The sequence below is a fragment of the Neopelma chrysocephalum genome, unplaced genomic scaffold (genome assembly GCF_003984885.1).
Source record: "Neopelma chrysocephalum unplaced genomic scaffold, ASM398488v2 Primary Assembly neopelma1_135, whole genome shotgun sequence".
Classification (NCBI taxonomy): domain Eukaryota; kingdom Metazoa; phylum Chordata; class Aves; order Passeriformes; family Pipridae; genus Neopelma; species Neopelma chrysocephalum.
In genome coordinates, this window is record NW_020897797.1 from 1,732,099 (window position 1) to 1,747,247 (window position 15,149).

Consider the following 15,149-nt stretch of genomic DNA (forward strand, 5'->3'; position numbering starts at 1 on the left):
TGTTTTTTAAAGCCTAATTAAAAACTTAATTACTGCCAGATATCAAGTATCCTGTTGTCACATTCAGCTTTACCCTTTGGGAAAATGAAACCCTTTTTGGCCTATTGCTTTTCCATCTCTGTTTTTGTCTTCTTTCTCCACCTTCCCTTGTTTTTGTCCTTAAAGTGGTTCCTAGTTCTCTGCATTCCTCCTGTCCTGTGGGTCTTGGGTCCAACCCTCTGGACTCTTTTCCAGTTCCTCCAGACAGTCAGTTTTATGCAAACCTGAGTCTGTGAATCCTCAGCCCGAATGTTACTGCCAGCTTTAACATCAAGACAGAAGAGCTGGACCCAGAGCTATATACAATTGGGTCCCTTTGAAAACAAGTGGGGCAAAAACATTAGCCATTAAATAGAGGAAATTTATAGGAGAGTTTTCTGCTCGTGTACAGTAACTCTGCATCCCTGAAGTTAATTCCTAAGTGAAAAATATTGGCACGATCAGACCGTGTGGGAAACTTCTCTGGCCTGGCTTTCATTAGACCAGAAGTTCCTAATTTTCAGGACTTTTGCTTCTCGCATGCTACCTTACTAGAGAAAACAACAGCCCAGCACCAGGAACAGAAAGCTGAAAATAAGTAAATACTGCAGGTCTTGGCGTTGCAGCTCTGATGCAAAAGCTGAGTCGTTCATTGATCCTGAACCTCCTCCGTGACAGTCCAGGATACATGAATTCAATTACAGCTGTGCAGTTTGAAGCTATTTAAGTGGGAAATGGAGCTGATTACTTGTAAGAAGTAAATTGAGGGGTTTCACATCTCTTGCTACAGCCTGGTCAACAAGTGTTAGGTCTTCACTGACATATTATCCATACTGCCACCACTCATGTATCTGCCAGCTTCTGCCTCCAACACACCTCAGTTTTCTATAAATGAAATGTTTGTTTTCAGAAAAGTCAGCTGTTTGAGGATACCTTTGCAATGTGTACAGGAAAAAATGGTCTTGCACTGGCCCAGGCAAACAAAACAGGGTTTAGATATTTTTAAGAGAACCCGCAATTACCTAATTAAATTTATGGAGTTCAACACCTCAGGTAAGTTTTGGGTGTTTCTTCCAGTGTCTGCAGTGGAAAAAAGTAATTAGCAGATCCAAGTAAAGACAGTCATATTTTAGGGTGAAGATACAAACACCATGTCTGTCACAGCCTTAGTAATAGATTCTGGAGAACAAGATGACTTGTGGCACTAAAGTAATCAGACCAAGTATGAGGCAAGATTTCCAGTTTTTAATAACTGGAAGGAATTTAAACAATAGTTAGTTGCTTAGATCTGATCACGTTATCATTCTGAACCATGTTCCTTTTGGAGGAAAAAAAAGCCTTTAAAAGGAATAATTTTCTTATATCCCAATTTTATTTAGAAAATTCATTACCAGTTTTTTCACGTTACAGTAAGAACAAGCACCACATTTAAATCATGAGTGAGGTATGGAAGGCTGAGTGAGCTGCTCATTGAAGAGCAGAGGCATTAGATAGCACCTATACTCTGGGGCATTTTGATTTTCACTCCAGAGCTTTAGAAAATGCCCCAAATTGCAGGATGACTGAGCTGATGGAATAATACAGAGCAAGTTACTGAAACCCATTTTGCATCCAACTCTGGAATGTTGCAAGGGGAAATCACCTGGCTTGGCAAAACAGCTCTTGCCACAGGCAGGGCCCAGCTGCAGTAGATGCGGATGATTTAGGGCTAAGTAGAATTTGCAGTTATCCACTAGGAATCTCCTCCCGTGGACCAATTACCCTGAATTCCCAGTATTTCCTAACAGCACAGCACAGAGTTGCTCCTTGATGTTATTCAGCTGATTCCACCTGAAGATCCACATCAGGGATGCAGCTAAACTGAGCTGTGACAAACAGGCAGAAAGGAGAAAGGTGAATCAGCAAGGATGGAAAATATACAGCAGAGCAGAAGAAACTTTTCCTGCAACAAACCCACATGGATTTCTACCAAGTCAGATTCACAGCACCACTTCCATCATTAGTTTTCCCCTCCAGCAGCCCTGTTCATGGAGTGGTGCTGGAGAGTCAAGTCACACTGTCAGCACTCCTGCACTCCCCTCACCACAGAAAGGGCTCCCTGTTCTACGGAGCTGTAGGCACAGGAAGTTCTGACTCGGGATCACTTTTTATGGTTCTGTACAAAGGCAGGGACAGTGAGTGTGCCAGTCTTGACTTCAGCTCGGATCTCAGGTTTGTGCTTTAATGAGAAGACAAGAGCTCGCACTGTCCTGCGATACGGCACGTTAATGAGGCGGGAAGAGAGATGAAAAGCTTCTCGCTCAATATTTTCAGCCAGTGGGTGATCAATCTGAAAACAGCAAAGTATAAAATTAGATCTTTACATTTAATAAGGAGACCAACTGATTGAAATTGGACTTTGGTGCTTTTCAGTGTTTCTTCATTAATCAGCTTAGATTCAAGGAAATCTACTTCCCATCACAAGTCTAACAGGAAGAGCAATTTAATTCCACCCCAGCAATTAAGGAACAAGGCAACATGGTCAGTAGCAAGGAACATGTCCCCATCTCCAGCTGGGTGGCAGTACTTTGCCATCACAACAGGAAACTAATCTGTGACAAGCTTTGGGTATCAAGCTCAACTGCAATTATAGGCTACGCTGTAGTGTCTCCATAAAGCTCACTTTTGGTCTTGCTGATAGAAAGTACCTTGGATACTATTTTAAACTTAATTCCAACAGCAACTCTAAGACGTGCCAAACACTTGGCAACTCTGCCTTGTGCTATAAAGGGAAATGTGGGCCCTCTGTGTGTAGAAGGAGGTGTAATTAAGAACACAGAAAGGGATTTGCTAAATGTTAATTATGTAGTTATTGCTTCAACATGTGCCAAAACCTGTAAAAATCCCCCACCCATAAAGAAATGGTTTTAGTTTCATTTCCCTTTTGTGAGGGGGAATCTCCCATGCTTTGCATGCAGGAGATTCCAATGAGCCAGGTGGTATTCCTCCGAGTCCTTTGCCCATGCCAGTTTTGCTACCCATCACTAAAAAGTCCCTTGGATTCACTCAGCCCCACCTTCCCTTCTCCTTTTTGTCAGCCTCTCAGGGGTCCCTGATCCCCATTCGCTGGACCTCTGTGGTTCCTCTGCCTTTATGAGCAGTTCAACTCCTGCTGTGAGCTCTGCTTGCACACGTGGTGGTACCTACAGGTTATTCTTCCTTGCTGTGCTTTCAGGTGAGTCCTATCCAGAGGCAGCTCTGCTTTACCCAATTCTACTCATTTTAGAGTGGTACTATAGTCTTTATGTTCCACAGATTTAGACATTACTTCCAGTCTTATCACCATGCATAGATGTGATTTCTGAGTACTAGGTCTGACCTAGCAAAAGTGAGCTCCCACCTTTCTGAGGCATTACTACAGCAAACCATCCTTCTGTGCTGCCCCAATCCAGATGCACTGGAAGTTGGAGAGGTTGTTCTCACAGCTAGAAAACACATAACTTTGAAACTCTTGAGTGCTTATCACTTGACTTGCCATTTAAAGGATAATTAATGAATAAGTTAAAAAGGATAATTATTATGGCATTTCATAGACCAAGCAAACTAGTCATTAAGCCTTACAGCAAAGCTCTGTTCATTTACTTAAAGATACCTGAGGGATCTGGTATTTATCACCACTTTATATACTTTCAACCTTGTCTCTGTTTTTGCAATAGATTTAAATTTACAAATGTTTAATTAGGAAACACCCAAAAGGTCCCACTGTTGCTTTCACAGCTGTTGAGTAGTAGGAAAAACTTCATGTTCTATTAACTTCCTTCTCTTGTATAGCCCAACTGCAGAGGATACACAACTGATCTGTTGACTGGTTATGTAAATGAGAGCAAATACACCTTGCTTACAATTAGCACGTTGACTTGGTTAACAACCAAAATAAAATTATCTGTCTTGAAAACAAAGCTGCTTATAAACAGGGATGTGCTGTGAATCACTAAAAGTAGCAACAGGTCACCTGGTCTTGTCCCCGCTCTGCAGGCAGGACCAGCTTGGCAGTAGCTGTGGCTGGGAAAGGTTTAACTTGTTCCTACAAGAAGTAATTCCTTGAGCTAAAGGCAAATGGCTCTGAATGTTACCTCCAAATCCAGGGCTTCACAGAGCAGTTTCCGTGCGTTCTTCCTGAAAGCCTCGGACTTGGGATCGCTCCTGACCTCGATTGAGGGCCTGTTGGAGTGGTCCCTGATGAAGGTTCTCCACTCTGTGTAAATATCCTTGGCAAGGCCAGACACGTCAGGATCGGAGTGTTTGCGCATCTTGTTCACTGTGTGACCTGGAAAACAGGAACAGCTCCCTTGGGATTGGCAGGTGGGCAAAATACAATGGACACTGGCCAGATCATATCAGGGCTAAAGCAGCCACACGTTTTTAACCGAGGCAGTGTCAGCAAAACAACCAGAGCATTGACACAAACACAGATATAAGTTTATTAGGCATTAAGGATGGAGTTCTCGCTCTTTGGCTTCTGCTGTGATTTTTGCCTGAGCAATTAGCAAGGAATTGTGAAAATTCCCTTCCCAAGTCAACAAGGTGTGGAATGACACTTATGTAACACAAGGCTGTGCTGATTTTTTTACACAGATCCTGGATCTGGTGAAAGCTTGTGAGCTTGGCCTACAAAAAATGCTGGGTTTCACCTGGAAACCCCCTTAAGGAAGCAGATGTTGCCGATAATGGCTGTAGCATTTTAAGACCACGGTGGTTCCAAGCAGAATCTTTCCCATCGACGGGGCCAGTGCAGAAGAGGCTTTTCTCTGCGAGGAGACAAAAGGGAGCTTCCTGCTTTCAGAGGGGTGTTTTTCCCTGACCAGAAGCGCTCTTGGCCAGGAGATGTCACTGTTAGGCTTCGATGGCTCTTCCAGCCCAGCCGACTGCAGGCAGGCACTGGGAAAAACCTCAGAAAAGCCTGAATAAAGCCTGAACGTGGCAAATGAAACCACAGCTCAGAAGACGGAGAAAAGGGCAGATTGCTTCTCCTTTTCAAGGGCTCTGTGATTAGAGATCCGGCTGCTCTAATGGCTCTAACGGGAGCTGCCCATCTGCTGGGGATTCCTCAGGGCGGGGATGCAAGAAGCAGTTCTGGGTGATCTGAGGAGAATTTCTCACACGTCCAGTGGATTCAGCCAAATTATATAAATGAACCATGTCTTGGATGGCAAGAGAGCACTCTGATAGACAGCAGGAGAAGGAATAAAACACACAGGGGCCAAGAAGAGCTCTTCAAAAATCTGACCACAAAAAGGGGTGATGGAGTATTGCCTGGGAGGAATTAGAGGACAGCTGACTTTTTCAATACCAGCTCTGAAAACTGCAGGCTGGATATCAATATTTCATTGGCAGTGACAGTAATTTCTTAAAAAGCTTCCAAACTAGTCTCTTTTGTACTGACAAGCCAAGCAGACACAAGACAACCTAATATTCACAGTCTAGATAGACAAGATATACCTATTTTAGTGGAAAGTAACACTTCCTTGGATGGTATTTTCTTCTTCAGCTCCTGCAAAGCCTCCATCAGGTTCTCTTTTGGTTGCCCAGGAAGCTCAAGTATAGACTTCCATCGTTTTATGTCTTCCACAACCACAACTCTCTGGGAAAGAGAAAAGCCATTAGGAAAGCGGGATATTCTTATGATAAATAAGGACAGTGATCTCAGCTAATGGGGCTGTTATCAACACATGAATTATTGATCATGGCATGGACCAGAGCAGGAATGGCCTGGGAGCATGGGTACTTGCTTGGGATTAGAAACCTTCTGCAAATCAAGACTGAAGTAACCAGAAAGCAAATTAAGAGGCTTCACCTTGATCTGCCAAACCCTGGCCATGTAACAGCAAACATCTGCTAGAAAAGAAGTGTTTTAAATTAAAGGAATCTATTGTATAAATGTCTCTAAATAGGAAAATGGATTAAGAGGGAGGCAGGTAATCATCTTTAGTAGACTGGCAGAATCTGAATCCTGCTCAGATTTGCTTCAAATTTAAAATAAAGACAGCAAGGTGAGAAACAAAGCATTAAGGAACACGAATGCAGACCCAAGTACACTGCACATCCACAGTGTTTTTCGCTGTTTTTACCGTGGTCCTTGACAGAACAGACTGCAAACAGTGCGAGTCTCATATATTGGATATGATGCATCTTACTCAGCAGCAGAGCCCTCTGCACCTGTATAGCTCCACTTCCCTATTCCCTGTGAGGATCCCATCTCACGGCTGCCAAGACTTCGGTGCAGAGCTGGCACCGCAGGCGTCCCCACACTGCTCCTCCCACCGCCACCCCGCGCTGCCCAGTGACCGCTCCCCCCCCCGGTGACCTGCCTTAAGGGACTCGAGGGTGACCTGCCGGCAGCTGCGGGGCTCGGCCGCGGCCGGGCGGGGGCTGCGCGGGCCGCGGGGGCTGCGCACCAGGAACCGCTCCATGCTGCCCTGGCCGCCCTCCCCCACGGAACCTCCCGCCATTTCCGCACGGTAGTTCCGCCGGGTGCGAGACCCTATAGGATGGCCGGGGGTGCCCCGCACCGAAGACTACATCTCCCAGCAAGCCCCACGCGGGGGTTAGTACGGCCACTCCGCCATTTTCTTCCGGTAGTTCCCCCCTGCGGTGACGCCCTATGGGATGGCCGGCGGTGCCCCGCGGCTCGGACTACACCTCCCAGAACACCCCGCGCGGGGCGAGGGTCACATCTCGCGAGGGGCGGTGGGCGGCCGGTACTGGGGCGGAGGGGCGAAGATGGCGGCGTTGCGGGGCGGTCTCCCCGTCCTGCTCCCGGTGCTGCCGCTGTTCCTGCCGCTTTTCCTGGCGCTCCCGACGGGAGCCGTCGCCGCGGGGCCACTCCCCGCCGCCTCCTCCTCCGAGGCCTTCGATTCCGTGCTGGGTAACACGGCGTCGTGTCACCGCGCCTGCCAGCTGACCTATCCCCTGCACACCTACCCCAAGGTACGGGCGGGCCCTTCCCGGCCCCACCGTCTCCCCCGGACCCTGCGCGGCCCATCTTTTTTCCCTCTCCCCCGCAGCTCCGTCTCTTCCCTAAAACCAGGTCCTTCCTTATAGAAATAGATGGTTAGGCTGGAGCTTGCCTGTGAAATGCTGTTTGCAAAGCACAGTTTTGTCAGTCCCGGGTGCTTTTGTGGGTTTGGGGGGGGGTGTGGTTGCTCCTTCTTTTCCTCCTGTTCCTAAAGAGGCAGCTGTAATTTGGCTTGGGCTGCTGCATATTTTGGGCACTAAAACAGAGCTGTGTTGGTGGCAGGGCAGAGATCCTGAGTCAGGGTGCCAGTGGGGCGCTTGGGTGGTGAAGGATGAAGCATAAATGGTGACACAAACAAGTAGCTCATCAGAGCCTTCCTGGAATTTTTTTCATCTCATGAGAAAATACTGGAATAGTGTCTGATGGGAATTTAATTTCATACCGCAGGGTTTGCTGTCGGTTCAGGCTTTGCACAACTTTGAACTGCAGGCTTGAATTTGGAAAATCCAGGACTCAAAATGTCATCCTTCCTGGTTCTCTGTTGGCAATAAACTTCATTATCAACTGTGGCTGTGTAGCAGGTGGAACTCTTACCTCATATTTGGGATTTCACAGGAGGGTAGCAGGGAAGTAGAGCCGTGCCAGGGTTGAGTAACAGGGCTTTGCCTGCTTTCCTATGGAATTCAGTTGGATTTTGCAGCTGATATTGGTATCCCCATGGAAAGAGGTAATAGGGAGTTGTTTGGAATGTAAGTAAATTTACATGTGTACTTACGGCATGTTTTGGTACCTATGTGAAGAGGAAGAACTAAACCTGAGAAATTAGGGCTAAACATTACCCTAATATATTTCCATTGTTTTGGTGCCTTGGTTTACTTCCCTTGCAGGGTTCTTTCAAGTTCAAGGAAGGCTGATATTTCTTTGTTTTTTATTGTAGTTTTGAATTTTGTTACTTTTCGCATTTGAACTTTGTTGTGTGTTGTTGGAGCTGTGGACTCATACGCTCACCTCTTCCTTTGCATTTAATGTTTGTTCTGTTTGTCATAAAACTACTGGTGGAATTAAAGGAAATTGTTTTAGTTGTCATTGGAAAGTAAGACAAACTTCATTGAGACTGCTATGGAAACCTCTCTGCTAAAGCTGATTTCTATGGATATTAAATTACAAAACACATTTTCTGCAACAGCATCACCCACCTTGTCAGTGTTAGAGTTGAGTTTTAATTTATGTTCACAGTTTTCTGCTCTTGTACCTTTTAAAGTGTGTAAACTGGTGCTCTCAGCAGTGGCCAGGTCACTTACAGCAGGTTGTACATGAGGTGTGGTGTGTTTGGTGGTTGTTAAATTAATTCAGAGCCTTGTTTGGCACCTGTGCAGTCATTTGAGTGGGTGATGGTTTTGTTGGTCTAGTTCAGGGGTCAGTGACAGGGTGTGGTCGGAGGTGGGACACTCACGTGACAGAGGCTTTAGTTCTGCAAGGTGGAGAGCTCTGTCTGTGCACATCCGTGTCCTTGACATTGTGGACAGAAGAAATACCAGGTGTAGGATTTCTATATTTGCTTAATTTTAACAGTTGCAGTGACAAAGCACTTTTTCCCTTCAGTTCATTATAAAAAAAAAATTATGTTTCTGGAGCTGGTTTGTCAGCAAACAGTTAACCAGGGTCCTGGTGTAGTACTTCAGAAGATAATCTCTTATTTTGACAGTTCTGTGGTGATTCTGACTAGACTCTGGTAGATACATTGTAATCACTGTCAAAATCAGGGATTTTTTTTGTCCTTTCCTTCTGGGTTCTACTATTTAAGTGATACCAGAGATTTTCTGCTCTTTGTAGGGTTAAACATGAGTAAATCTTTTCCTTTCTAAGAGCGCTGTCTCTTAGTTTTTAGCACAGCATTTTGTAAAAAGTTCACTTTGTGGATTGTAGGGTTGGAATTACAAAACACAGTTTGCTGTTCCAGGTTTGCCCACCACAGAATGGAGAGCTCTGTTTGAATTAAATCCATAGGGATGTTAGTGTTACAGAGCTGTGGCTTGGGTTTACTTCAGGTCATGTTTAGCTGGGTCGTAGGTCTGGTGGAGAGGAGGAGGACAAAAAAAACCCCAACCAAACAACAAAAAAATGTTTTCTGGCAATTTGTTCTGGACTGGAGGGATGCAAGCCTTTTGTTGTGCCTCCCCAGGAAGAGGAGCTGTACGCCTGCCAGAGGGGCTGCAGACTGTTCTCCATTTGCCAGTTTGTGGACGATGGCGCCGATTTGAATCGGACCAAACAGGAATGTGACTCTGGTAAGATCTCAGAACTCCTTCAACATCCTGTAATCTGAAGGCATAAAGGAGAGAGGAGCAGGAATCTCTGTTCATTTCTTCTTACCTGATCCTTAGTGTTGTTGAACTTCTTAAGTGTCATCAATCTCTGTAAATAAATTCGAAATACTTCATTTTACTATAAGCAGTTTGTCCTACAAAACACAAAATGACTGGGAAAAAAATCCAGTCAAATAGTTTTCCTTTAATGTGACAATCCGTCCCATTTACCATTCCTGACAAACTTACGTATAGAAGTGAATTGTTCAGATGGAATAAGAACACAGATCTTGTGCCTTGTAAATCATGGTTTAGGCTACATCGTGAGCTTTCCTTACAGCTAAACCTTTGGGAATTAGGTACATGTTTTGTTTGGAATAAGCCTTTAAATACTGGTGAACCAATTCTCTCAGGGTTATCTGCTTAGAGCAAAAGTTTCACAGTGAAGATGAAATGTAGAATCATTTAAGTTGGAAAAGACCTTTGAGTCCAACTGTTCCCCAGGACTGCCAAGGCACCCACTAAACCATGTCTTTTAAATACCTCTGGGTATGGTGTGTACTATGGGTCAATTAATAGTGGGTTTGGAATTGTATAGAAATTTCTTCCAGGAATATTGAGGCAGCTGAGTCACAGTTTTATGGAGAGCAGGAAAGGTGGGAGCTCTCCATCTTTATTGCTGATACAATTACGCACCAGGCCAGTGCTCAAGGGAGGCGTTTATCCTCTTAGCAGCTCATAGAAACAAGAGAGCTCATGGCCAGCTCAAGGAGCTGATGGCAGGTAGGGAAGTAGAAAGCCTGACTTGCAAAGATGCTAATGTGACACAAAACTTCATTAACTACTCCAGAAATGGGCTAATGCTCCAGTCTGTCACACACTGTGTGTAGCTGTGATCCAGCATGTCAGTCTAGTTGTCAAACCACACACGAAAGAGTGCCATGAAACAGGGTAATGTACCAATAGAGCACATGTAGAGTAATGGAACAGTTGCTTATTTCTGGTTTAACTCTCCTTAATGGGGCTGTTGTTTTGCTGGCTTATGTTCTATAACCTGCTGGTGGGTGCCCTGACTGACTATTCTGTGCTTGGCAGATACATCTTGGCTGATCTGCTCAGTTCTGTCTCCTGATGCCTCCCACAAACACTGCCTTGGTGGCAGTTGCAGCATGGAATTGCTGCTCAGGTGCCATGAGCTGAACTCTCAAGTGTTTAGCTGCTGGTGCCATGCTTCCTGCCAGCTTCTTAGTCTTTCTCATGGTCCATTTGTTCCTCTGGAAAATTGGGAGAGCTACTGTCCTCTCTGTTGCTACTCGGTTTGATTCTTTAGTTCAGGTGCTTCTGCAACATTGTCCACCTGAGCTTTAGAGTTTTGTGGGAGAGCTCTCCCTGATTTCTCCATGGGCAGAGCAATCTAAATTATTCTCTCCAAATTAGATTTATTGATCTTTATGATCTCTAGTCAACAGTGAACAGAAGCTATCTGTTAAACAAAGAGTTGGTTTCATTTTTCATAAGAAATTATTCTATAGTACTTTCAGTGCAGTTTCTGTGCTAACAGGGGATGCTCCTTTGATTTTCCTGTGATACCATGACTTCTCCTGTTACCTCAAAGGGGTTTAATGGACTGACAGTCCCTCTGGGTTTATTAGGATTCCATTTCTGTTCTCTGAGGTAAAATTTGATGGTTTATGTGACATGTAGAGGAAAAGCTGTAGTGGTAGTGGGAGGATCAATGAAAACTTGCATCCCTGAGCTCGGCCAGGGTAATGTTGCTGCTCAGTTGCTCTGATTGCAGTCAGATTTCAACTCCCTTATCTGTTGAAGCTCTGATTCTGTCATTAGACCTCAGAGCAAATGCTACCCTGGGAGTGATTGCCATATCTTTCCCTGCAAATGGGATTGTCAGTCTTTTAACTGCTGCTTTGTTTCTGATCCAACTTATACTGAGAATGTTTTCTTAACTAAAATGCAGAATTTATCATCTCATTTGGGGAACTTCTCCCTTGCAGCCTGTACTGAAGCATACTCCCAATCTGATGAACAATATGCTTGCCATCTTGGATGCCAGAACCAGTTACCATTTGCTGAGTTAAGGCAAGAGCAAGTAAGTAGGTGACATGTTTTTCAAATACCACCTACTTGTTTCTGTTCAGTATGTGTATTCTCTTTTTTATAAGTTTCTTCAAATGGAAAATAAACCTAAGGACTGAAATGTACCCTTGGGGTGAGGGGTGAGCAAGAACATGACTTCTGTCCTTTTTATATAAAAACAAATGGAAAACATGTTGATGTTTTGCAGTTAATGTCTCTGATGCCAAGAATTCATCTCCTCTTTCCTCTGACACTGGTGAGATCATTCTGGAGTGACATGATGGATTCAGCTCAGAGCTTCATAACATCCTCATGGACTTTCTACCTTCAAGCAGATGATGGCAAAATTGTCATATTCCAGGTGCTTGTCTTTTTCACTGAGATTAAGGTGTCCTGGCTGCTCACTTTAGGTCTGCTTCTTCCAGTCACAGAAAAGGCTGTAGAGAACTATCAGAAGTGCTCAGTTTTTGCTGGTATTTCACTGCCTTTAGGGCCAGTTTAATGGGGGAAAAAATTCAAAGTTAGGAGAATGGAGCATATCTTCAGGTTAATTTCTGTATTAGTTCTGAAAATATAAATTATCAAGATCAGTGGAAGCTTTCTAGCATGATCTCCTAACTCCTTATTTTGTTTTAGTCAAAGCCAGAAGTACAGTATGTTCCACAGCTTGATCAGGAAACTGGAGATACAAGAGGATCCTTGTCGCTGAGTAAAACAGCCTGTAAGTTGTTCTTTGTGCTTTGCAAGAGTAAATGCAAATGTTCTCTGTTATGCAAAGAAAAAAATAAAGTTACAGGTGGCATATGAAAGCAAATTTTTAGAAAGCTGAAATGTAATTATTTACTGTGTAGAGTGCACTATGTACACTTGGCATGGTCTGTGCTAGAAACCAAGCTCTGCTGGAAATGGAAACCTGCAAGCTGGGGCTGTTTTAAAAGCTTCTTTTTAGGCTTTGTGTAGACCAATTGTATGGGCTTTGGATCTTCCCTTTCCTGGCTCTCCTGACCACTGTTTGTGCTGTTGTCCCTCAGCAGACAGACGTCCAGGGGGCTCACAGACATTCCGAGGGCTCTTTGAAGAGCGAGCAAACGACAGCTTTTTCAAGTGTCTTTCCATGTACGTATGTTCTGGATGTCTGTACCCACTAGGAGGATAATGGCCTTTCTCCTGTGTGTGTGGAGCACTGTTGCAAGGTCTCAAAGTGCTACAAGTCTGTAGGTTCAGGATGCACAGCAGTTACAATTCTGTATCTCACCATTAGTGTGACTTCGCTGTGCTGGCCCCGTGTTTTTTGCACAGTGCTCTGCCAACTTTGATTTTTCCTTTCCATTTCACGTGAACAACATATTGATAATTTCCTGCACTGTTTTTTGAGTATGTTCTCTGAACTGTTTAATCAATACTGTGTTTTGCCTGTTCATTAGCTCTGGATGTGTTTCAGGGCAAAGCACTTCTTCTGTATTTTGTTTTGGGATTGTTTGATACAAAGCCCACTGATATGTCTCATTTCCAGGCTGAAAATACACGGTATATATTTATTAGAGCTTTTCTGAAGATCAGCATGTTGGTCGGTCCTCCTTTCCTTTACTCTGGTTACTTTCTCTTTAAAAGTTTACACATGAAGGATCAGTGAGTTGGACCCCAAATGTGTCACAAAAAACTGGTTTTAATTCTGTAAACAAGAGGATGCTTAGGGCCCAATAACAGAATCCAGCAACTCTTTTGTGATCCTAACCAAGCATTAGAGTCTGCAGGAGTCTGCAGTGGACTGTGTGGCTGTAAGAGCAAGAGGCTAATGAATTGGCAGGAAAGGCAGTCAAAATTGAGCCAAGCTTTTTAGAGGTCTATTGTTCTGTATTCAGTATATGAAATGTAGCAACATCCTTCTCATTTCAGAAATTCCAGTTGGATTTTAACCACTACACTTGTCCTGTCAGTGTTGGTGCTGCTCTGGATTTGTTGTGCGACTGTAGCTACAGCTGTGGAGCAGTATGTTCCATCTGAGGTACTGCATTTTATAACTTACAATATTCTGAATTTATTCTTTATATTGCTTTTATGCTACAGCTGTCTAGGGACTAAGAAATATTTGGGGGAAGTTCACCTGGAAAGGGGGTTTTATTTTTGAGGATGTGGTTAGCAAACGTATTTTGTTTATGTAAAGTATGATTTTATAGCTGAGCAATTCTTGCTCATTCCTGAGGCCCATAGGAGCTCTGAGCCTTACTCAGGCAGCGCAGACAAGATGTCTTCTGGTTTGTAGCTCTCTCCTCTTGACAACTTTCAAATTACTCTTAACAAGTGGAGGATGATTCTAATTTCTCTTGGAATAAAGCTATTCTGAGGGTTGGGTGGTATAGGTGAAACCCAGTTTGGGTTGAATCCAGGAGGATCAATAGTGAGAACAGTGACAGCAGAGTATTGGTGAGTGCAGAGAGTCTGATCAGAGGGGGCATTTTCCTGGTGCCCAGAGAGTCCTGGCTCACAATATTTGCAAATCAAAGGAGCTGTTACATAAGCACTGTGTCTGCTATTTTTCTGGCAGATTTAATATACTGCTTTTGGATGCAAGTCTAGTTCCAGCCATGAATTTCAGATGTTACAGAAAGCCTGGGTTAGCTTGTGTGGCAGGGCTGCAGCTCTCAGAACCTGGAATGCAGTTGCATAATGAAATTCCTTTTATTCACAGTATGGAGAGTCTTTGTCCTAAAGTTCCTTGTTTAAATATTTCAGAAGCTGAGCATCTATGGAGATTTGGAATACATGAATGAGCAAAAACTGAGCAGATACCCACCCTCTGCACTTGTTGTGGTTAGATGCAAGACTGAGGAACATGAAGAAGCAGGACCTCTTCCTACAAAAGTCAATCTGGATCAATCTGCAATTTAAATAAGTCTCCATTGGATCCGATAGACTAATTTTAACAGAGATAGCAACTCCTGATTGATTGTGGTGGTTCTTCAGATGAGAAGCTTAGCAGCCAGTCTTTAAATGCAAATAAAGTTGCAGAATCAACAAAGGTCATGGGATTTTGTTTTCAACTAGTAGTAAAGATTCAGACATGAATTTGTGTTTGTTTCCAGGCATAATCACTTTTCACTGGTGTTTGCTATGTGTCTTTTTGCTTACAAAAGCTGTAAGCATGCTTTCCATACTTCTGCCAGGACACTTTCAAACTTATTTGTGTGTTCTAGGATGTAATGTGTACATTCAGAGTTAGCTTTGTAAAGGTATAAGAAATTTTAAGTAGGCAGGAGATGCCTTTTTAGTGTTGCACTTTCTGTTGTAGTTAAGAGAAAATATTATAAAATTATCTGCTGAATTTTTTGTACTTGTTAATGTCCATGCACAAACAACCCTGTCTCCAAAAACAGAAATATATTTTTTCTACAGTGTGGCAGTATTTGAGGTGGAAAGCATTTGTGAGGTACTGTAGGCTAGAACTCAGCTTGTGAAAAATGGAAACTTCATTAAAACGTATGGACATATCCCTTCACATGCAGAGCATAACATGGTCAATTATTTTGTCAAACTTTAGCCTTTAAGTCTTAAATTGCTTGTAAAGTTAGCGCCTGTGTTTTCTGAAAAATTCTACTTTCTGTTCTTGATTAACTGTTCTGGTCTTGTAACTTCATTTACAGAAACAAGTTGATTCCTGAGAAATGAGAGCAGACAAATAAAGTTGACTGTATAGAAAATGTTGACTATATAACTTTTTGCTATGGTTAATTATTGAT

General features: G+C 43.6%; 2 protein-coding genes across 3 annotated transcripts; one reads left to right on the forward strand and one right to left on the reverse strand.

Moving 5' to 3' along the window:
* Positions 1 to 1,368: 1,368 nt before the first annotated feature.
* Positions 1,369 to 6,482, reverse strand: TCEANC2 (transcription elongation factor A N-terminal and central domain containing 2). The gene is made up of 4 exons (XM_027698949.1): positions 6,366 to 6,482; positions 5,497 to 5,638; positions 4,131 to 4,324; positions 1,369 to 2,347 (listed from the first exon to the last, which is right to left on the reverse strand). Exons 1-4 carry the CDS (start codon positions 6,465 to 6,467, stop codon positions 2,159 to 2,161), a joined length of 627 nt encoding a protein of 208 aa, XP_027554750.1. The 5' UTR covers positions 6,468 to 6,482; the 3' UTR covers positions 1,369 to 2,158.
* A 267-nt stretch (positions 6,483 to 6,749) lies between these two features.
* Positions 6,750 to 15,121, forward strand: TMEM59 (transmembrane protein 59). Of its 2 annotated transcripts, none has more exons than XM_027698947.1 (8): positions 6,750 to 6,984; positions 9,195 to 9,300; positions 11,331 to 11,425; positions 11,621 to 11,773; positions 12,049 to 12,133; positions 12,447 to 12,528; positions 13,309 to 13,417; positions 14,146 to 15,121. In XM_027698947.1, the coding sequence occupies exons 1-8, from the start codon at positions 6,778 to 6,780 to the stop codon at positions 14,299 to 14,301; spliced, it is 993 nt and encodes a 330-aa protein (XP_027554748.1). In that variant the 5' UTR covers positions 6,750 to 6,777; the 3' UTR covers positions 14,302 to 15,121. The 2 variants fall into 2 exon arrangements, with proteins under 2 accessions (XP_027554748.1, XP_027554747.1); XM_027698946.1 differs by having other exon boundaries at positions 6,751 to 6,984; positions 12,444 to 12,528.
* The last annotated feature ends 28 nt before the right edge of the window (positions 15,122 to 15,149 follow it).